We start from the raw sequence: 23,646 nt of genomic DNA, 5'->3' as shown, positions 1-23,646 counted from the left end.
TCTAATTTTTATTACAAAATATTACCATGTAGTCTTGTTAAAGTATTTTCTAGGACTTTAATTAATGCATAAGGTTATATATAATACCATCTAATCTTATAAAGTAAAAATAGCCTAGCCTAAAGATTAAATTTAGATTCTATATATAGGCTATTTTCAACCCCCATAATTTAGATGAGGATTGTTTGAAAATAATCTCTTAAAATATCAGAGGACATTCTTTAAATTGTTTCTAAGAAGATCAAATAATAGAAATGACAATGTTCTCATTCATTAACTTGTTCACCTGACTGGCTTCTAGTTCAATGTCTCGCCCCTTGTGTAAGATTTCTTCCTCAACCTGCTTCTCAAAACTTCTCCATGCACCATCTAAATCAACCAGCTCTGTCTCCAGGGCTTTTATGTCATCTTCCTGTTTAGAACACTGTTTCTCACTGTCCTTTATTGATTTCTTAGCCACATCTAATTTCTTGAGGTGGTGAGAAGTATTTTCTTTGGCTTTAATGTATTGAGGCCTTTTCTGATTTAAAAGTGCTTCAAGAGATCTAAAAAGAAAATAAAGTTTGCTTTAAAGTAAATTAAATCTATACTATATAAAGGAAGGAAGTTCTTTTGATCAAATCATACATTTAAAAATAAATTCTAGGCAGCTTACTAAATGTAACTTGGTGTTCTTGATCAGAAACAGGACACTGAGGAAATATCAGAAAATATAAGTAAAGTATGGTCCTTACTTAATAGAAGTGTCTCAACACTGGTTCATGAATTCTGACAAATGTATCATATTATTAATGTGTAAAGTAGCAGAAATCAAGTGTGGGGAATACAGGAACTCTTACTATCTTTGTAATTTTTCTGTGTATCTAGAAGTATTCCAAAGTAAAAAGTTTTTTAAAAAAAATCAACTTTCAAAGTGTCATTTATATTTTTACTTTTTCTATCAATGTACATAAAATCCATCTATTTATTAACATCTACTTGTAAAAACTTACTTTAATTCTTTTTCTGTTTGTTGTAGTTGTCTGGTTAGCATTCCATGTTCCTTCTTCTTGGCTTTCACTGTGTTTTCATGACGAGAAAGAGACTCCTTTGTGACACTCAAGTTCCTACTCACATGCTCTAACTCAGTGTTCAGGAAATGAATTTTCTTCTCATTATGATATAGCTGGAAAAGCTGTAATTGTATCTTATTCATTTTCAGTTCTTCAAGCAGACTCTGATAACGTTCTGCCTATAAAGCAGTATAATTCAACAAGAGTTAAAAGTGAGTATATTTAAGGTGACCTTTCATAAACTCAGCAATAGTACCATCTTTAAGGAACGAAATTATTTCTTATTCTTCTATCATTTATTATTCACAAGTTATTAAATTTATGAAACAAATTACTTATGTCATCAAGAAATAGAATTGTCAAAAGTAGCATTATTTTCAGAAAGTTTCTGGATACACTTATATAATAAACTGGTACACCAGTAAATGATTTTGTTTTCATATACTAAGTGATAGGAAACCATAGGATATGGTTTCCTAATATGTAAATTGAAGGAAGTTATAGGACTTGTAATATCCTTAGCAACTTTATTTTTTTAAGATTTATTCATTTGAGAGAGTGCATGGACACCCAGGTGTGCATGAGCAAGGGAAGGGGCAGAAGGAGAGGAAGAGAGCAGATTCCCTGCTGAGCAGGAGCCTGAGGAGGGGCTCAGTCGCTCCACCCTGAGATCATGACCTGAGCTGAAATCAAGAGTCAGATGCTCAACCAACTAAGCCACACAGGCACCTCTCCCTACCAATTTTAGTTTTTTAAAAAAGATTTTATTTATTTATTCATGAGACACACAGAGAGAGGCAGAGACATAGGCAGAGGGAGAAGCAGGCTCCCCACAGGGAGCACGATGTGGGACTCTATCCTCGGACCCTGAGATCATGCCCTGAGCTGAAGGCCAGATGCTCAACCACTGAGCCACCCAGGTGCCCCTCGCCCTAGCAACTTTAAATTCAAGAATTCCAGGTAAAATTCCTGCTATAAGAAATTAAAATTTTTTTTCTGTTAATAGACAAGAATATTAAAATTCTAAAATAGGGACGCTTGGGTGGCTCAGTAGTTGAGCATCTGCCTTTGGCTCAGGGCATGATCTCAGAGTCCCAGGATCGAGTCCCACATCAGGCTTCCTGCACGGAGCCTACTTCTCTCTGCCTATGGCTTCTGCCTCTCTCTCTCTGTGTCTCTCATGAATAAATAAAATCTTTTTTAAAAATTCTAAAATAGATGTAAAATTGAAGAATTTTCTTAGCATTTGTACTATTAATAAAGGAATAATGGGCTGCCTTGAAGGGAAAGCTCCTAATTAATGATGTATTCCAAGTAACAACTAAACAACCATTTGCCATGACATTCATTATAAAAAATAGTTAGGAAATTCAATGACTGTCCTCATAAAGTTTAAAGTTCTGCAATTCTACATTTCTGTAAACTGTTTCAGTATATTATGAATATCATAGTCTTTCACTGACACCACCTCTCTCCACTAACAAAACGAAGGACATATACACACATGTAAAAATAAGAAAAACAGAGAAACATCACAATGAGAAACATATACACCTTTCATTTATTTCTTCAAATATTAATGATTGTCTACTATGTGCCAGGCTCTTCTTGCTGGTAATGTAGTAGAGAAGATGGAAACAGTCCCTGCTCATATCAGCTTATAAGCTAGTTGTTCTAATGGTGGGGAAGGGGGAAGCAGAGAATAAATAAGCAAATAAAATAAACAAGACAATTTCATACAGCAATATATGTTACAAAAGAAACAATAGGGTAATGCAATAGTACCAGGGAGCGGTGCCAACTTAGATTGGGGTTAGATAGCAAATGTCCACCGGAGAAAGTATCTTTTTTTAACAACAACTTGAATAAAGAGAATTGACCATCCAAATGTCAGGCACATGGCTATCTAGGCAGGGGAAACAGGAAAAGCTCTGAGCTAGAAACAAAGTATGTTCAATAAACAGTAAAGATTAGTGTGGTGGGAGAGTAGAGGAAACTAATTTAGAAGTGGGTAAGGGGCCAGATCAGAGGTTGGGATGAAGACTAGAGGGAAGCACTATACTGACAGACATTTTATGCAAGAAAAAGACAGAATCTGATTTGCATTTGACAAAGATCACTGTAAGTGCAGTTATCAACCATAAATAAGGCACTATACCAGGTATTGTGAAGGGCACCAAGAAAATACCACAGAACAGCAGTATTTGCAAAGTGTGTCTATGGCCTCCTAGAAGTTCCTGGTACCTTTTAGAGAGCTCCAGAGGTCAAAACTCTTTTCATAATAAGTAAGACTTCATTTGCCTTTTTCATTGTGTTGACACCTGTACTGATGGTAGGTAAAGCTGCTAGGCCTCAACATAAATAAGCTTTATTATAGAAGGAAATAAGAGAATTCATCTGTCTTCCATTAAGCCATATATTAAAGAGATTATAAATATGTAAGACAATGTCACCTTTCGAATTAGTTTTAGGAAATGCAGTTATTTTTTATAAAATTATGTCATTTATGTTAACATATAACACTTATTATTGGTTTTTTTACATTGACTTAAAAGATATTTTTTAAAATTCTCAGTTTTAATTTCAAATATTATAAATATTAATAGATATGACCCACATTAACAGAAACACTTTGGGGAACTTACAAATTTTTAAGAGTATAAGGGGACAAGACCCAAAAGTTGAAAGGCTCCGTCATATAAGATACAAACCCTTCATGCTTATTTTTAGTCAGGAAAATCAGACATTTTTGTGGTTGAGGTTGTACGGTCTATTTAGGAAAAACCAAAAAAAAACAAAAAACAAAAAACAGTGGAAACTACATCAAAAAGTTTATCTTTGATGAATGGTGGGCTTTGTCGTACATTATTTTTAAAATCTTGTTAGTAACCCCAAGCCAATACCTAGAAATGCTAATAGTCTTTGTACCCAATTTATTATTTCTATCTTCATGACCTTACCTCTTCTTTCTCTAATTTTGCATGTTTGCGTTCTGCAGCTACATTTTTTTTCTTATTAAAATTAAACTGTGCATCCTCTTCAGCTTTCTGTAATTTTCTTTTCTTTTCCTCATACTCTCCTATAAGCTCTCCTGAAGTGCTGATTTCCTCAAAAAACTGGGTTCTTTCTTTGGGTTTTTTCATTGAAATAGACTCTACGGTTCCCTTTAAAAAACAGTAAAGCACATCAACATATAAAATATATGGATGCATTTTCAAAATCACAAGCCAATTAAACTAGCACAGCTCCTTACCTGAAACACTAGACAGTTCCGTGCTTTAACTATTATGCCTATCTTTTCCAACTCAGCTATGTAAGCAGAACGACTCACTGGATTATCATCAAAATGAAATTCTGAGCATCCCCCTAAAATAAAAGAATAAAAGCTGTTATTGGAAGTATAACATGTAACAACAACCATTCAAAGTTTAGTAAAATTATTTTTCTGATCAAAGCAGTTATGCTATAACATGTGTGTTATTAATAAATGTATTTAACCAGTTAACAAATATTGAATGTCCACTATAAGCCAAGGAGTATTCTATAGCAGTGAACAAAACAGATGAAAGTCTGGATCTCAAGGAGTTTATATGCCACAACAAGGACAGACAAAATGAGATATGTAAGAACAATAAATATCACATAAGAAAGTGTTAAGGAGTAAAAAGAACTGGGAAGGGGATATGGAAGTCTCTGTGTATGGGGAACAGGCATTACAATTTTAAATAGGATAGTGTTATGGTCTAGATGTTTCTGAACCCTCTAACTTCATATGTAGAAATCTTAACTCCCAAAAGTGATGGTACTAGGAGGTGGGGCCTTTGGGAAGTGACTAAATCGTGACTGTGGTGCCCTTGGGAATGAGATTGGTGGGCTTATAAAAGACACCCCACAGAGCTCCCTAGTTCCTTCCACCAATGTGAGAACATAATGAGATGTCTGCAACCCATTAGATAGACCCTCATCTGACCATCCTGGCATCCTGATCCTGAACTTTCCACATCCAGAACAGTGAGAAATAAATTTTTAGTGTTTATAAGCTATTTGTTATAGCACTGCAAGCAAACAAAGGCAGGTGGTTTAGGAACAAGAACAAAGCCGAGGCACTACACTTCTTCTTTTAAAATATATTACAAAGCCACAGTAATCAAAACAACATGGCACTGGCATAAAAACAGACATAGAGACCAATGGAACAGAACATAGTGTCCAGAAATGCTGCATGATCTCACCTATATGCAGAATCTAAAATAGTTAAATTCACAGAAGCAGAGAATAGAATGGTGGATGCCAGCAACCAGGGGGAGAAAAAAAATGGAGAGATGTGGTCCAGGGTTACTAAGTTTCAGTTATGCAAGATGGTAAGTTCTAGAGATCTAATGTATAGCAATGTGACTACAGCTAACAATACTTATATACTTCAAATTTGTGATGAGGGTGGATCTTAGGTCTTCTCGCCACAAACACACACACACACACACACACACACATGCACGTGCAAAGAAAACAGTAACCATGTTTGGTGATATATATGTTAAGTAACTTGATTGCAGTGCTTACTTCACAATGTATATTAAAACACAGATGTATACCTTAAATATATGGAATTTTTAAAATTAACTATTTCTTTTTAAGTAAGCTCGAGGCCCAAAGCAGGGCTCAAACCCATGACCCCGAGATCAAGAGTCACATCCTCTTCTGACTGGGCCAGCCAGGAGCCCCTAGATACTTGCAACTGATACCTCAATAAAGATGGGAAAACATAAATTTGTGATGATTTATTAGATAAACAGAGTAAGCTAGGGAATCTTTACTGTAACAGAGACTTTTGAATAAAAACCCAAAGGAAGTGAGAAAACTTACTGATAAAGATATCTATGTGGTAATGTGGTGAAAAACTTAAGTTACATACTAAGGTATAAATACACAATAATAAGTATTTCCAGAATTATTGGTGGCTGAATTCAGGGAAAGTTAATAAGACAGTATTTATACATTAAAACATTAAGACAATGTTCTAGGGCACCAGGACAAAATGCCAAAAACAAAACAAAAACATGACTATTTTATGGAGGCTCTGTAAACTCTTAGCATACAGAAAAGATACACATCACAACTCTCAATCTTGCTTATTTGGGAAACAGGGGTTTATCATGAAATCTCTGTTTCCTGAATAAATCACAAAATACAAATTAAAATATTTCATTCAAGTTGCTATTTGGTGGTAGAAAAACTTTCTATACAAACCAAAAATATACATATAATCAATTCATCATTAAAAAAAAACAGACATACATACAGAACCTCCTTCATTTTAACCCAATAATCAGGTAGAAAAATGCTATTTGACAGCAAGGAAATGTGAACAAATCCATCTGCTTAAACAAGACTCTTAGTGGAGAATCAAATAGGTTCTATTACCTGCCTCTGAGATTTGCCATCTAAGAGGGAAAAAACCCCAAATCTCTAGTTGACTATGCCAGTGGAATAACAAATCATACTCTTCAAAAAAAGAAAAACAGATGACCTGAATTAACTTATGAAAAATCAAATGACTCATAAGCAATTATCTACCAAAAAAATACCTCGAATAATCCTTGTAAATGTTTTCTCTTCTCCACTTTCCTCCACATACACAATTTTCACACTTGCAGAAGAGGAGACCGGTCTTCCAATATGTGCTCCATGAATGAGTTCTTGAATATTTTTGACTCTTAAATTAGCTGTTTTCTCTCCCATTACAAAACTAAGTGCATCCATTACATTAGATTTTCCTGGGAAAGAAGAGAGAGGAAAAAGTTATTCCTTCTTAATAATAAAAAAACCTTTCCCTGAGCCAAAGAAACCAGGCCATCAGTGGAAGTGAAATATAGGCAATATACATCTCAACAGTACTGTCTTGTCTACATTAAAATGCATGTGACTGAACAATTTTTCATAGACCACTGGTTTCTTCTACAGTAGAAAGCTATGGTAGAGTATTAAGTGCCCAAATTTATAAGATCTAAATAAGGGGATCTAAACCTGAGCTCTCTTTCATTACTAAATATTATACTATGGCAAATCATCTCTGAATTTCAGTCATCCCATTTTATGAATATTAACTATCACATATTTAAAAAAATATATCCAAGATATTCCCAAGGATAGAATAAGGTTACTAGAATATTTATGATTTGTAGGAGTTGGTACAGAAAAGTTATGTAGCAGGCCTGAGCCTGCTCTCCTTTCTTTTTTTAAAGATATTTTTTTATTTTTAAAGATTTTATTTATTTGTTAGAGACACAGAGTGAAAGAGAGGCAGAGACACAGGCAGAGGGAGAAGCAGGCTCCCCGTGGGGAACTTGATGTGGGACTCGATCCCAGGACACTGTGATCATGACTTGAGCCAAAGGCAGATGCTTCACCAACTAAACCCCCAGATGCCACATGCCTGCTTTCCTTTGAAAGGCCTGCTTACAGGATTGGCAAGCATCTGGGGGCTTGTATTTCTATTTTAGGAGAGTTTCTACCACTCTGATAAGAATGTCTCACTGTGCCTAAATTATTTGTTTAAAACAACATGATTTATGCTGGACACCTGTCTTTTTTCTAGGAGTCTAGAATTTTGTTATGTGCTAGGCAGAGAGTACCTAGGTGGCCAATCCCCAATAAAAACCTTGCACAGTCTTTAATAAGGTTCTCTGATAGACAACATTTCACATGTACTGCCTCAACTTGTTGCTAGAGGAGTTGCCTGTTCTGTGTGACTCCACTGCAGAAGGATTCTTAGAACCCTGTGCAGGTTTCTTCAGTTGGCTCCTATGCCTTCCCTCTCGCTGAGTTTGCTTTGTTCCTTTCACTGTAACACAGAACAGTTCTAAGTACAACTATACCTGAGTCCCGTGAATCCTCTTAGTGAATCACTGAAACCAGAGGTAGCCTGGGGATTCCCAATCCACATGGCAAATTGTTACCCAGTTATGAGCCCATGGATAGCTCCAAGCCAATTTCCAAGGTGCTGTGTCATTTCAGCTACTACCATCTCTATTTCTTTCATTCTTTTTCACATTTCTTCCCTCATATCCACAAGCAACTTAAATTTCCAATAGCAGAATGGGTGGAAGGTAATACAAAGAAAAAATACTGTCAGCCACTAAAAATATGGCTTAATTTTAGTTTACAATCTTTCTAAAAAGAACCAGAAGTGGTTAAAATGCTATAAATTTATTTATCTAAATCTCAGTGAACTAATGGGTATGAAACATGGCTTTTTGGGTCAACTGATAATCTGCAGATTGAAAGCTATTATAAGACAGAGCAAATACAGGACAAAGTGAACACTCATTGAACTGAATTAAGTCTGACTGTAACAGAACTAAACAGAAACTCGTTTTGGTCAATCCTTATTTAACATCTGCCTAAAATAAACACTTACTTGCCCAGATCCATTTATTCCATTAATATCTTCTGAACAGCTATCATGTGTGAGGTCATGAGGACATGGTAAAAGAAAAAGACAAAAAGCACCCCTGTCTAATGAAGATTATACTCCATTAAGAGAGACACAACATAAATAAGACAATTATATATTACAGTAAGTGTCATGAAGAAGGAAAGATGGGTGATGAAATCGAGGATAACCTGGAGACTCGACTTCAGTTAGAACAGTCAGGAAACATTTATTAAGAGCCGATCTGCTAATTAGTGTCAGCTTAAGACCCATCTGCTGAAAAACATGAATGAATGAATGAATGAATGAATGAATGAACCAAGTCAAGACTGGGGACCTCTGCTGTATATAATTCAAAACCAACACCAAGAAAATAATAATTCCAGAAGAATTATCTTTTAGGCTACATCACTTGATGAAGATGGACCAAATACTCAAAGATGTAAAAATTACACTATCGCTATTCCATCTCAAAAACCTCAATCTTTCCATTCATTTGCCTTCTTACCTAACAGGCTGCTGAGTCCCTCTGCGTTCCAATTCTGTCTATCCATTCCATTTCCTCCTTTCCCAGGCTTCTGCTCATTCAAGCCCTCCCTATACTTCTCAACCTCTGCGCTCTCACCTCCTTAAATCCACGCATTCATTCTGCAGACATTTACTGAACACCAGGCACTCTGCAAAATACTAAAACTACAAACAATACGTAGGATTCTCTCCCCAGGTGTTTACTGTGGGGATATGATAAATTTTCATTGAATTCCATTTTGTGCCAGAGATTCCATATCCATTATTTTATTCAGTCATTGCAAAACCAACTACCTCTATGAGGTAGGTTTTAATTTGCATTTCATAAATTAAAAAGTAGAGACACAAGGTCAAACAAATCATTTGTTTTGGAGATAAGTATCTGGATCTAAAATCTGTACTCTTCTTACAAAAAGCAGAAAATTATAATCCACTATAACAAGTTCTAAAATAAAAACACACATTCAAGTACTTAAGAGAAGCAGAGACTACTGGAGGCTCTGAGTAGACTTTAGCAGATGATTCCAGTAATTAGAAGTTTGGGGAGGGGGATTCTGAAGGTAATAATACTATTTCAGGAAAAGAGAACAGCTTAGTCATAGGTACAGAGGAGTGAGAGAGCATGGTACCACTCCAGTAAGAAATGGCAGATAATTTTATATAGGTGGAGTTTACCAGGTTGGAAATGGTAAGAGAAAAATTGAACTTCATGCTGAAGATTACGTGAAGCCACTGGAGGACTTTAGGAAGAGCAGTGACTTTTTCAGATAGGTTTTTATCCATTTCTTGGATAGTAACCCACCAGAAAAATGAGCAAAGGACATGAAAAGGCAATTTGGAGAAAAAGAAAATGAAAAGGCTGTTACACATATGAAAGCATACTTGAGTTCCATCATAATAGGGGAAATGTAAATTACAACTGTATTGACCAGCATATGTCAACTATCAGACCGGCAAAAATCCAAAATTTGAAAATATATTCTTTTAATGAGGCAGGAGGGAAACAGACCCTCTCATACATTGCTGCTGGCAGTCCAAAATGATAAAACTGCTCTGGAGGGGGAATTTGGAAATAGCTGACCAAATTATAAATCTGTTCATCTTTACTTTTCATTTGAATTTCAGTAGAGTTAACATATCTTAGTTTCAGGTATACAATACAGTGATTCAACGCTTCATATATTACTCCGTGCTCTGATGGTCAGTGTACTCTTCATCCCATTACCTGTTTCTTCAGTCCCCTATCCCCTCTCCTCTGGTAACCATCTGTTTATTCTCCATAGATAAGAATCTGTTTCTTGGTTTGTCTCCTTTTTTTCTTCATTTATTTGCTTTGTTAAATTTCACATGAGTGAAATCACATGGTATTTATCTTTCTCTGACTTACTTTGCTTAGCATTATACTCTAGCTCCATCTATGTTGTTGCAAATGGCAAGATTCCATTCTTTCTTAGGACTAATACTGCACTGTATATACATACCCTATCTTCTTCAACCATTCACCTATTGATGGACATTTAGGCTGCTTCTATATCTTAGCTATTGTAAATAATGCTGCATGTGTCCTTTTGAATTAGTGTTTTTGCATTCTTTGGGCAAATACCCAGGAATGTGATTACTGGATAATAGGCTAATTTTAACTTTTTGAGGAACCTCCATGCTGTTTTCCACAGTGGCTACACCAGTTTACATTCCCACCAACAGTGCACAAGGGTTCCTTTTTCTCCACATCCTCACCAACACTGTTATTTCTTGTGTTCTTGATCTTAACCATGGCAACAGGTGTGAGGTGATATCTCATTGTAGTTTTAATTTACATTCCTTGATGTGGGGCATCTTTTCATGTGTCTGATGGCCATCTGGATGTCGTCTTTGGAGAAATATCTGTTCATGTTGTCTGTCCATTTAGAGAGACTCTAAAGCAGACTCCACACTAAGTGCAGAGCCCAAATGGGGGCTCAATCACACAATCCTGAGATCATGACCTGGGCAGAAACCAAGAGTCAGTTGCCTTTGGGGTGTTGAGTTGTATAACTTCTTTATATATTTTGGATACTAACCCTTTATCTAAATCCACTCATCTTTTTTTTATTTAAAGATTTTATTTATTCACTCATGAGAGACACACACACAGAGAGGCAGAGACACAGGCAGAGAAAGGAGAAGCAGGCTCCATGCAAGGAGCGTGATTGTGAGACTCGATCCTGGGACCCCGGGATCATGCCCTCGGCCAAAGACAGACACTCAACCACTGAGCCACCCAGGCATCCCCCATTCATCTTTTGAGCCAGTAATTCACTTCTAGAAATATATCTCCCTGATATACAACTACACAATGGCAAATACGCAATTATCCAATTAATTATAGGTTGTTTCTAACAGAAAAAGAATGGAAACAACTCAAGTGTTTAAAAATTAAAGGAATACTTGAAATAACTATATAACAGCCCCACAATGGAGAATTATACAGCAAAAAGTGAATAGAAGATGTAGTAAATGAAAAAAAAAAACAGTGCATAACAGCATATACAGTAAAAAACAAATTTAGAAGTAAAGAGAACTGGGTGGTTAGAAGTAGCAATGCATACATATTTGCTTGCATTTGCAAAAAGGAACACTGAAAGATAATCAAGAAATGAATGGTCACCTATACAAAGTGGAGAGTAGCACACAGAAACTGACTTGGATATCTGTTTGCCTCTCCTGGTCCATTTTCCACCCTGCTTTCTGCCCTGTATCAATAGGCTCTCATATCTTTTGGCTTCTGGTTGGATTTGGCCAATGGAGAGCTCTGGCAGGAGGGAAAGAAAAGAGTGGGGTCAGGTATTTATTCCCCTACTTCCCTCTCTGTGATGTGGCTTCCGACTAGCTGTGTCCTTTGACAGGTCACCACTCTTAAATTTCCTTTTGAGTTCCTTCCTCTCTGGGCCTTGGTAGTGACAGATCCATTGTGCTAACCCTGCAACTCCTCTGGTCCTGGGAATTCCTTTATAGCCTCCCACACCTTTGTAATTAGTCCCTTTGTAAATAATCCTTCCACAAATTGTCCTCATTTGAATGTGCCACCTGTTTCCTGTTGGGACCCTGACTGATAGAGGGAACGTGGCAGAAGCAAGATTTCTCCATGTATACCTGTCTATAGCTTTGACCTTTGAAATACGTATACGTCTTGCCCTTTTTAGAAAAAACACTAAAATTTTAAGTAAATGAAAACAAAACACTAAAATTTTGAATAAATGAAAACAATCAGAAACAAATAAACTTAACTGAGTATGAAATTGGTGACAGTCATGAAAATGGTTCATTTCAAGGGACTTCAGATCACAAAATTCTGACTACCTTCTTCATAGGATGTATTTTAAAGACCAAAAAGAAGTAGAAAAGATCTAAATATCCTTTGATACCTTTATACTAAATAATATACTATAGAACTATATATATTATAACATACTAATAACATTGGAATGTTATTGGTAGTTTTAAAAGTTTTCTTTATATTGCACATTAAAGCAAATATGTAATTATATTAGTGATGTTAGGAACTAAGATTTTCAGAGTAAGAAAAAACATCTGCAATGACAAGAATCAGGAAACAGTAAAAACATAGTTGTGTTAACACTGAATGGAGGGGGACGCCTAGGTGGCTCAGCGGTTGAGCATCTGCCTTCGGCTCAGAGCCATGATCCCGGGTCCTGGGATGGAGTCCCGCATTGGGCTCCCTGCAGGGAGCCTGCTTCTCCTTCTGCCTGTGTCTCTGCCTCTCTGTGTCTCTCAAGAATAAATAAAATCGTAAAAAAAAATAAAAAACAAAACTGAATGGAGGGGTGTTTGGCTAAGTCAGTTATGGGACCAACTCTTGATTTTGGCTCAGATCATGATCTCAGGGTTGTGAGATCCAGCCCTGCAAGGGACTCCATGCTTAGCAGAGAGTCTCCCTGAGAATCTCCCTCTCCCTTTGCCCCTCCCCCTGCTCTATCTCACAAATAAATACATCTTTAAAAAACTGAATGGAAACATCAACATGAATTCAATTTGTTTTGTATTTTATTTTTTAAAGACTTATTTATTTTAGAGAGAGAGAGAGAGAGCGAGCAAGCGTGTGTGCCCACACAAGCAGGAGTAGGGGAGGAGGAGAGACTCTAAAGCAGACTCCACACTAAGTGCAGAGCCCAAATGGGGGCTCAATCACACAATCCTGAGATCATGACCTGGGCAGAAACCAAGAGTCAGTGGCTTAACCGACTGTGCCACTAAGGTGTCCCATGAATTTGATTTTTAAAAATTACTATAACATGGAAAGATGCTCAAAATCATATTAGTCACTAGGGAAATACATATCAAAACCAGAATGAGATACAATTCACATTGACTAGGATGTCAAAACAAAAAAAGTAACAACTACTGACAATGTGGAGAAATCTGAACCTTCATTCATTGCCAGTGGGAATGCTAAAATAGTGTACTTACTTTGGGAAACAGTCTGGCAGTTCCTCAAATGCTAGGCACAGAGTTATTATGCCACCCAGCAGTTCCACTCCTAAGGTATACACCGAAGAGATATAAAAACGTGCCCACACAAAGATTTGTACACAAATGTTGAGAGCAGCAGAATTCAAAACCACCACAAAGTGGCAACAACCCAAATGTCCTTCAACTGGTGAATAAATACAATGTGGTATGTCTTGCAATGAGATATTATTCTACAATAAAGAGAAATTAAGTACTAACACATACTATAACACAGAGGAACCTATTATGCTAAGTGAAGGAAGCCAGACACAGAGGCCACGTACTGCATAGTTCCATTTACATAAAGTGTTCAGAATAGGAAGACATAGAAACAGAAAGTAGATTAGTGGTTGCCATGGCCTGAATCAAAAGGAGATAATGGAGAGGGATTGCTAATGCATACAAGGCTTCTTTTTGGGGTGATGAAAAGGTTTTGGGATTAGATAGTGATGACAGCTACACAACTCTGTGAATATAATGAACATCACTGACTTGTATTCTTAAAAAGATGAACTTGATAGTATGTAAATTATATCTCAATAAAGCTGCTATAAACAAAAGAACAAATCTGTAAAAGCACCTTATACATTTTCTAGCCTCAGCCACTGAAATGGCCTAGACCTGCTATTACCCAAATCCACTGACCAAATGTACAAAGTATCCCTTGTTCCCAGATTGTGGTGGTCTTTAATAACTTCCCTTCAAAAAGAAACCAGAAATACTTGAAGAAATGGCTAATTCCAAGTCTGAGGCTCAGAAAACTGAAGAAGAGCCTGGAAACTGGGACATCTTATGTCAGAAAGCAGGAAGATTTCAATTAATGAGGTCATGACCAAAGGGCACAGGAAGAGGCTTGAAAGAGCTCCTATTGACTAAAGAAATGACAAGGTGAGCATCAAAAAGATGAATGATTTTGATGTATTAAAATACACTATATCAATGAAAATTCATGAGTTCAAAATGACAGTAACAAAAAAAGAGAAAAACTCATTTTTACCATTTGTGGTAAAATTTTAATTTTACATTTTAATATAAAACTTTTATCTCTGTAAATACTAATTTAAAAGTACAAGCATTTGGGTTGCCTGGGTGGCTCAGTTGATTAAGTGACTGCCTTCAGCTCAGGTCATGATCCCAGGGTCCTGAGATCAAGCACCACTTTGGGTTCCCTGCTCTGTGGGGAGCCTACTTCTCTCCCTCTCCCTCTGTCCCTCCCCCCAACTCATGCTCTCTCTTGCTATCTCTCTCTCAAATAAATAAAATCTTAGAAAGAAAAGAGGACAAGCATTTACCCTGTTTTTCTAATGTGAACTCTATTTTAGGTTTCTAATAATCCCAGTCAATAAAAAAAACTTTTTTAAAAACAGGGGACTACCATTCAATGAACGTAGAAAAGCATGACACATTAAAAACTCAGTTTTGCAAACCTTTATGAAATTCTGATTCAGTCAAGATTATTATCTGGCATTAATACCATCTGGGTAGCACATACATTAATTTGTCTGACATTGGTTGTAGCAATATTTTCCTAGGTAGGTTCATAAAGCAAAGGAAATAAAAGCAAAAATAAACTATTGGGAATCCATCAAAATAAAAAGCTTCTGCACGGCCAAGAAAATCAACAAAACTAAAAGACAACCTACTGAATGGGAGAAGATATTTGCAAATGACATAGGCAATAAAGATCAGCATCTAAAATACAACTCGGGCAGCCCGGGTGGCTCAGCGGTTTAGCGCCCCCTTCAGCCCAGGGCCAGATCCTGGAGACAGGGGATCAAGTCCCACGTCTGGCTCCCTGCATGGAGCCTGCTTCTCCCTCTGCCTGTGTCTCTGCCTTTCTGTGTCTCTCATGAATAAATAAATAAATAAAATATTTTTAAAAAGAAGTTATACAACTCAATACCCAAAAAACCAAATAATGCAATTTAAAAATGGGCAGGCAACATGAACTGGTATTTCTCTAAAGACATACGGATGGCCAGACACACGAAAAGATGCCCCACGTCACTCATCATCAGAGAAATGCAAATCAAACTATAATTAGATAATACCCCAGACCTGCCACAATGGCTAAAATAAAAAAAACACAAGAAACCACAGTGTTGGCAAGGACTTGGAGAAAAAGGAACCCTTACGCACTCTTGGTGGACAGTATGGAGGTTTCTCAAAAAGTTAAAAATAGAACTAGCTTATGATCCAGTAATGACACTACTGGATATTTACCCAAAGAATACAAAACACTAATTCAAAAAGACACATGCAGCATTATTTACAATAGCCAAGATATGGAGGCAGCCCAAGTGTCCATCAATAGGTGAATGGATAAAGAAGATGGGGTATGTATATACAGTGCAGTATTAGTCATAAGAGAGAATGAAATCTTGCCATTTGCAACAACATGGATGGAGCTAGACAGTATAATGCTAAGCAAAGTAAGTCAGAGAAAGACAAATACCATGATTTCACTCATGTGGAATTTGAGAAACAAAACAAAGGAAAAAAGAGAGATAGACAAACCAAGAAATATTAAAAAAAGAAAAAAGAAACAGACTCTTAAGTATAGAGAACAAACTGATGGTGACCAGAGAGATGGTGGGGGGAAGTGTTAAATAGGTGATATGGATTAAAGAAAACACTTATCATGATGAGCACTGAATAATGTATAGAATTGCTGAATCACTGTATTGTATACCTGAAACTAATATAACACTGTATGTTAACTATACTGGATTTAAAATTTAAAAATAATTTTTTTTAAATTTTGGTAAATGGTTGATAAGGAACATTTGTCTAATGTCAAAGTAACACTAGAACTACTATACTAGTTAGAAGGGAAAAACTAATTATACAATGGAGTGATTGATCACTGTCACCACCCTACCACTAGGTAAAACAAATAGATATTATGTGATTTAATAAACTGTGAAGTACACAACATCATCTATGATGGAGTCTAACCAAAAATGTTTAATTTGAATCCATCAACCTATTAGGTATTGAATTTTTTCAAATGCCTATCAAAAAAATAAGATGGATCTTCTTTCTTGTGGGAATAGATGAAGACTACTGAGGTAGCAGTGTGGCACATCGATTAAAGTGGGGTGAGACCAAAGGCTGGGAACTCAGGTAAAAGATTACTACATTAATCCAAGGAAGAAATGATGAGAGCCTGAAACAGTGATAGTAGTGGGAATAGAGGGAAGAGGACAAGGTTATTAAGGCAGTAGAACTGGCCCGGATTGGTAACATTCTGGGTGTGACAGGGAGAATTTATAAGGACGAAGGAGAATTCATTTAGTTGGCAGCCATACAAAACTCTGGGAGAAAAGCATTCTAAAGTCCAAGGAACAGGGACGCCTGGGTGGCTCAGCGAGTGAGCGTCTGCCTTCAGCTCAGGGCATGGTCCCAGGGTCCTGGGATCAAGTCCCAAGTCGGGCTTCCTACATGGAGTCTGCTTCTCCCTCTGCCTATGTCTCTGCCTCTTTCTCTGTGTCTCTCATAAATAAAATAAAAAAAAAAATCCAAGGAACAGCAAATGCTCAGATCCTGTAATGGAAGTAAGACTGGTCTATGTAAGGAAGGCAAAAAGAAGGAAAGAAAGTCAGACAGATAGACAAGACAGACAGGCAGGCAATTCTGACTGGAGCATAGTAAACATGAGGGAAGAAAATATTAGAGAAGAGAAATACACAGGGCCAGATCATAAAGGGCTTTGTGGATTATGGTAAGAAATACTGGATTTTACTCCAAGTGTAGGGAAAAGCCAATGGAGAGTTTTAAGTGGAGCAGTGCTCGGACTTATAGGTTCACTTTTTTAGTTTGTTTTTTAACTGCTCACTCTGGCTGCTGTGAGAGAGAATTGTAGAGAGACAAGAAGGAAAGCGGAGGAACAGGTTAGGAAGTTATAGCAATAGTCCAAAGGAGAGCTCTAGTAGCTTCGACTGGGTAATAGCAGTGCAAAGTGGCAAGAAACAATTGGATTCAGGATGTATTTCGGAGGTAGAGTTATTAGGCTTTACAGAAGATTAGATGAGGGAAGTGGGGTGTAAAAGAAGGAATATAGCATTACTCTGGGTTTCTGGTCTGAATGAACCAGTAAATGGCGCCCCTTACTGAGCAGGTAAGATCTAGGAAGTAACAAGTTTGGGGGAAATAGGGGAGAGGAAATTTACTACTCTTTCTGATTACAGTATTCTTTAAAGATTTTTTTTTTAAGATTTTATTTTTAAGTAATCTCTATGCCCAACATGGGGCTTGAATTAGACTAAGCCAGCCAGGCACCCCTGATCATACTATTTCACATGCTTATTAGAAATGGCAAAAAATGCTGAATATTATAGGCTAGGTATATAATTTTGAAAGTGACTAGCATAAGGATATATTTGAAGCTATGGGACTGAATAAGATCACTTGGGAAAAGAACACAGGGAAGACACACAGACTGAGGACATATTTCCAGGAGGTGGGAGGACTCTAGTGCTTAAGAAACCCAGGGGAGAAGCAGCCAATTTCTGAGGGCTTGCTGTCAGGAGAAAATCTAGTTGGTACACAAAATCAGAAGAGCAAAGAGGCTCAAGGGAGAGAATAAAATATGACCTATCATGCCACCTAGACAGCAAGACCTTCCTCTGACCAACTTCTTTAAAAATACCCCCAGCATTTGATTCCCCTCCCATTTCTATTTTTCTCCTTGATATTTAACACTTTAACATTCTATAAAATTTTTGATATTTTGTTGTCTCTCTGCACTGGAATGCAAGTTCTATATGGGCAGGGGTTTTTAATGTTTGTTTACTGATGAGAACAGTGAATAGGCATATAGCTTGCACATTATTTTTAAATGAATGAAATACCACTGAGATGTCAAATAGAATGAGGATAGGAAATTGGCCACCGACTTACAAGATGTAGGTCAATGGTGACCTAGATAAGTGTCATTTCAGTGGAGCGTGGGACTGAAAACTGAGCACTGAGGATGGTTCAGAGTTTCACTGTACTGATAAAATGGAGCAACAGCCTACAGAGAAAGTGAAATTCAAGGGCTTTTTCCCCAAGCATTTCATTACAAAATTTTCAAACATACAAGAAAGTTGAAAGAATTTCATAGTAAACACCCATATATTTATCACTAAATTCTGCAATTAACATTGTACTATGCTTTCTTTTCATATAGCTATCTATCTATGTCATATCTATGTCATAAGAGTGAATAATAAGGCATGTATTAATGTCATATCTATGTCATAAGAGTGATAATAAGGCATGTATTAATGTCAGTGAAAATTATCCAATAAGGGAGGAAGATACAATCCAAAATAGAAAGATAACCACAGAAGCAAAGAACAGAGGAGGGGGCAGGATGTAAATCACAAGTGGAGAGGATAGCCTTAGACTCAGGCACACTGTGGAATTTCCCTGATAAATATGCTTCAAAGTCTACCATTTTTTCCCCCATAAGGTTAAATATATCACTCTGGCAAGGACTTACACCATAGGATTCCAACATTATACACCACTGCTCCCTTACATATGCACTAAATTTTGCCAATTTGGGCTACTAGCAGTCCCACAAATAGACTCACAAATTTCTGGAAAAATACTCTTTACTCTTTGGGCCAGCTCAAATGCTAACTCCCCTAGAAAACCTTTCCTTATCTTTACCTCTTCCTGTCCATACCTCCCCAAATCAGATCTAGTATTTTCCTCTTGAAGGTCCATAAACCTTCAAGGGTTATTGGGCCTTCTATTTTAAGAAGTGTGCCATTTTCTTATATGCCCTATGCCTTGGGAGCAGAAGCCGTCTTATTATACTTATCTTCTTCTACTTCTGATACTATATATATGCAAAAATATTTGCTAAATGCTAGTGGAAAAGATCAAGGTTAAGACTAAATATATAAATTTTCCCTTACCCACAAAAAAACCCCCCAACATTAGATTTACTAAAAAGAAATGAGAACATGTCAAATTCAGACAGGTGGTAGCAATAGGGAATTATTACAAAACATATGACCAACTAACTAAATTGAAGTTTAAGAGAAAATAAGTATAACAGAAAATTATCAATTGGTCTAATAAAATCTACTTAAATGTGCCAGCAATTCTGTAAGATTTTTAGAAAGATGATTTATTACAAGTGTTCAAATAAATATAGATGAATATAATCCATTAAATTAGTCATGGATTAGTATTATACTGAGTTTTGGCTATGATATAGGAGAATGTGAATAGCCCATATAAAATTCAGCAATAAGTAGACCAGAACTTTTTGTTGTGGAGAGATGATATTAAGGTAATGCTGAAATAATCCACAACTGGCTTTCATGGTTCTAAGCAGTCTCTGGGTTACCAGTGATTCTCAGGAGGGAAGTGGAGCTTTCAGGGTAAGAGGGACAAGAGGAGGTTATAAAGGTATTTTCACAATAACCTCAAGATGTGTTGTTAATCACAATATGTATTGCTGAATTAAGAAGGTAAGACTGGGCAGCCCTGGTGGCGCAGCAGTTTGGCGCCGCCTGGGGCCTGGGGTGTGATCCTGGGGACCTGGGATTGGGTCCCACATCGGGCTCCCTGCATGGAGCCTGCTTCTCCCTCTGCCTGTGTCTCTGCCTCTCTCTCTCCGTGTCTATGAATAAATAAATAAAATCTTTAAAAAAAAAAAAAGATAAGACTATCTTGAAACTTATGTTTGGCACTAGTTTAAAAAGGTTCAAAACACCATGTTATCTGGATCTTGACTGGCAGTGGGCAAGTAATTTAGGCTGCTTGTAGTATAAGATTTTACCCAAATACCCATTCAAAGTATTACACTGTTGGAAGTACAAAATATAATTGAGCAACTCTTTAGCCCTTCACGTTAAAAGGTAAAAATCAACTGATGGTGGGCCTAGTAACCTGATAAATGAGTGGAGATTATTATAAATACTCTTGTATTCTTACCCTTACCTTCTCAATGTCTTTTTGATAACAGAATCAAGGACATCTGGCCGGAGAGAGCCAAAAGGAAGACTCAAGTCAGGAAAATTCTCAAATTATCGTTTTAGGCCTTCCACCTGCTGGGGTTATTACATCTACAGATTCTTACTGCAGTGCAGTGGGGAGCCTGGCCAGGCCCAAACTCAAGTCCAGGTCCTGCCACTTTCTGGGCAACCTTGGAGAGTCATCTGGTCCCTCTGAACCTCAGTTTCCTAAACCATAAAATGGGATAATACCCATTTATGAGCATTGGAACAGGGATGCCAGGAACTTGGTAAAAGCTCCATGAACACTGTTTTTATTACAATATTCCCGTATAAAAGTTTCCTTAAATCCAAACAGTTGTTCAGCCTCCTTAAAACCAAGTATTTCGGGGATCCCTGGGTGGCGCAGCGGTTTGGCGCCTGCCTTTGGCCCAGGGCGCGATCCTGGAGACCCGGGATCGAATCCCACGTCGGGCTCCCGGTGCATGGAGCCTGCTTCTCCCTCTGCCTGTGTCTCTGCCTCTCTCTCTCTCTCTGTGGCTATCATAAGTAAATAAAAATTAAAAAAAAAAAAAAAAAAAAAAAAACAAGTATTTCCTTCAACTCTTTCTAACTTAATCTTTGGAGGAGAAAAGGGGGTGGAGAGGAGAGGTATCTCAAGCAAGACAGTCACTCATGTCAAGCAGGGGCCTGTGTCAAGCAATGAGGTAGTAGGTAAGGGCACTGCAGCTAAGATAGATGTCACCTGGACCAGCACCCAGCTGATGACACACTCAGAACTGAAGACCAGAAGAAACAGAGGAGAGGGGTTTGCAAAGGCCCAAGACTAATTAAATCCCTTTAAAAAGAGGTCTTTAAAAAAAAAAAAAAAAAGAGGTCTTTTGCAGCCAAGTGTCAGATTCCTCAGACATTGGCCCCTCCAGGCCTGACCACTTCAAAAAGGCAGTGGAGGAAGGCTCTGCAGCCTGATCTCAAGAGAGCCTTCACTGTTTGAACATAAGAAGCAGTAAGTGCCCAGCACTCACCCTGTCTGGCACCCACAGACTGACTTCAGGATGGGTTGGTTAACTTCCTACCTCCTGCTCTATCTTGTTTTTTTTATGACTTGCCTTGTGCTTCACTTTGTGCTGTGTGAGAAGCCAGGCTAAACAAGTGGTGAAATGTCACTGAATCTGGAATCCTGAACCTGCTGTATAATGATGTCAACTGTGCTCAGGACAAAAGGTGACTAGAGCTCAGGGCTGGAGAAGAAACCTGCAAAGCACTGGGAGTCAGCGCAAAGGAGAGGAGGGTCCCGGGCAAGCCTGGGGATGAGTGTGGAGGAGAGGGGTCACCGCCCAGCTGCAGAGGCCATGGGGGACACCAGGCTGGGAGCACTGGTCCCTGGAGGGCTGGGGACTGACAGCAAGGGTCTGGTCTGGGCCCTGGTGCTGGAGGGCTAGGGGCCAGATGGTGGAGGCGAAGGGTCAGGTGAAGGTGGCCAGATGGTAAAGGTGGGGGCTTCGGGGCTGGGCAGAGGGCAGGGGTGGGCACCTGGCGGCAAGGACACCGGACCAGCAGTGCCTGAGGGTGAGGGCCGGGCTCTTGATCCGGGCGGTGGAGGACAAGGATGGGCACCTGGCAGTGGAGGCAGAGAGTGGAGAGTCGGGCTCCAGGTGCTAGAGGGTCGAGGGTGAGGATCGGGTTCCTAGGGTAAGGGCTGCAGAGGGCCAGGGGTGGGGGGCAGAGGGTTGGGGTCCCAGCGGTAGAGGATGGGGTCAGGGTTTGGGGTCCGAGCACTGGAGGGCCGGAGTCCTGAGGAGAGAGTTGGAGTCTGGGTCCTGAGGAGAGGGTTGGGGTCTGGGGTCTGGGCACTGGAGGGCGGGGGTCTGAGGACAGGGTTGGGGTCCTGAGGAGAAGGCTGGGGTCGGTGGTCCAGGTGGCGCGTAGGATGGGAGGTGAGGGCAGAGCATGAGGGTCAGGTCTGGGGTCCAAGTCCTGGAGGGTCAGGGTCCCGAGAAGAGAATTGGGGTCTGAGTCCTGGACAGCAGAGGGCCGGGAGCTGGGGGTGAGGCACGCGGTCGGGGTCCGGGGTCCTGAGGAGAGGGTCGGGGTCCGGGGTCCTGAGGAGAGGGTCGGGGTCCGGGATCCTGAGGAGAGGGTCGGGGTCCGGGGTCCTGAGGAGAGGGTCGGGGTCCGGGATCCTGAGGAGAGGGTCGGGGTCCGGGGTCCTGAGGAGAGGGTCGGGGTCCGGGGTCCTGAGGAGAGGGTCGGGGTCCGGGATCCTGAGGAGAGGGTCGGGGTCCGGGGTCCTGAGGAGAGGGTCGGGGTCCGGGGTCCTGAGGAGAGGGTCGGGGTCCGGGGTCCTGAGGAGAGGGTCGGGGTCCGGGATCCTGAGGAGAGGGTCGGGGTCCGGGGTCCTGAGGAGAGGGTCGGGGTCTGGAATCCTGAGGAGAGGGTCGGGGTCCGGGGTCCTGAGGAGAGGGTCGGGGTCCGGGGTCCTGAGGAGAGGGTCGGGGTCTGGGATCCTGAGGAGAGGGTCGGGGTCTGGAATCCTGAGGAGAGGGTCGGGGTCCGGGGTCCTGAGGAGAGGGTCGGGGTCCGGGGTCCTGAGGAGAGGGTCGGGGTCCGGGGTCCTGAGGAGAGGGTCGGGGTCCGGGGTCCTGAGGAGAGGGTCGGGGGCCTGAGGAGAGGGTCCCGGGTTCTGAGGAGAGGGTCGGGTCCGGAGTCGGGCCCGGGCGCTGGGGTGGGGCACGCGGTCGGGGTCCGGGCTCGGGGTCGGGGTCGCGGTCCGGGGTCGGGGTCGCGGTCGCGGTCCGGGGTCCCGGGGCGGCGCGGTGGCGGAGGCCCGCGGGTGGCCAACGCCCGAGTCCCGCACCCGAGGCCGCCCTCCGTCCCCTTGGGCCAAATGCGGCCTGGACGAGCGGGGCGGGCAGAGGCTTCAGGGTCCCAGTTACCGGAGCCATTGGGGCCGATGATGCAGGTGAACCTCCTGAAGGGGCCGATGACCTGGTGGCCCCGCCACGACTTAAAGTTCTCCACAAGCAGCACCTCCAGGCGGCCCATGGCTGCGCCCTCCGCGCCTCACGCGTCCTCCTCGCACGCCCGCAGGAAAAGCGCGGGAAGGGCCTCGCGGCGTCTCGCGAGAGGAGAGAGCGCGCCATCCCCACCCCCAGCGGGCGCCGCG

General features: G+C 40.1%; 1 protein-coding gene across 1 annotated transcript in view; it reads right to left on the bottom strand.

Annotated features, from left to right (window-relative positions):
* SMC1B (structural maintenance of chromosomes 1B) overlaps positions 1 to 23,572 on the bottom strand; it is a 71,015-nt gene extending 47,443 nt beyond the window's left edge. The window contains exons 1-6 of the mRNA XM_035696015.2: positions 23,417 to 23,572; positions 6,638 to 6,826; positions 4,306 to 4,418; positions 4,013 to 4,216; positions 993 to 1,231; positions 287 to 545 (exon numbers count right to left, since the gene is read on the bottom strand). Of these exons, the coding sequence (XP_035551908.1) occupies positions 287 to 545; positions 993 to 1,231; positions 4,013 to 4,216; positions 4,306 to 4,418; positions 6,638 to 6,826; positions 23,417 to 23,525 (1,113 nt within the window). The 5' untranslated portion in view covers positions 23,526 to 23,572. The remainder of the gene's footprint in view (positions 1 to 286; positions 546 to 992; positions 1,232 to 4,012; positions 4,217 to 4,305; positions 4,419 to 6,637; positions 6,827 to 23,416) is intronic.
* Positions 23,573 to 23,646: the final 74 nt, after the last annotated feature.

The sequence above is a fragment of the Canis lupus genome, chromosome 10 (assembly GCF_003254725.2).
Source record: "Canis lupus dingo isolate Sandy chromosome 10, ASM325472v2, whole genome shotgun sequence".
Taxonomy (NCBI): domain Eukaryota; kingdom Metazoa; phylum Chordata; class Mammalia; order Carnivora; family Canidae; genus Canis; species Canis lupus.
The sequence above is the reverse complement of the archived record's forward strand: the minus strand, read 5'-3'. Positions and strand labels throughout refer to the sequence as shown.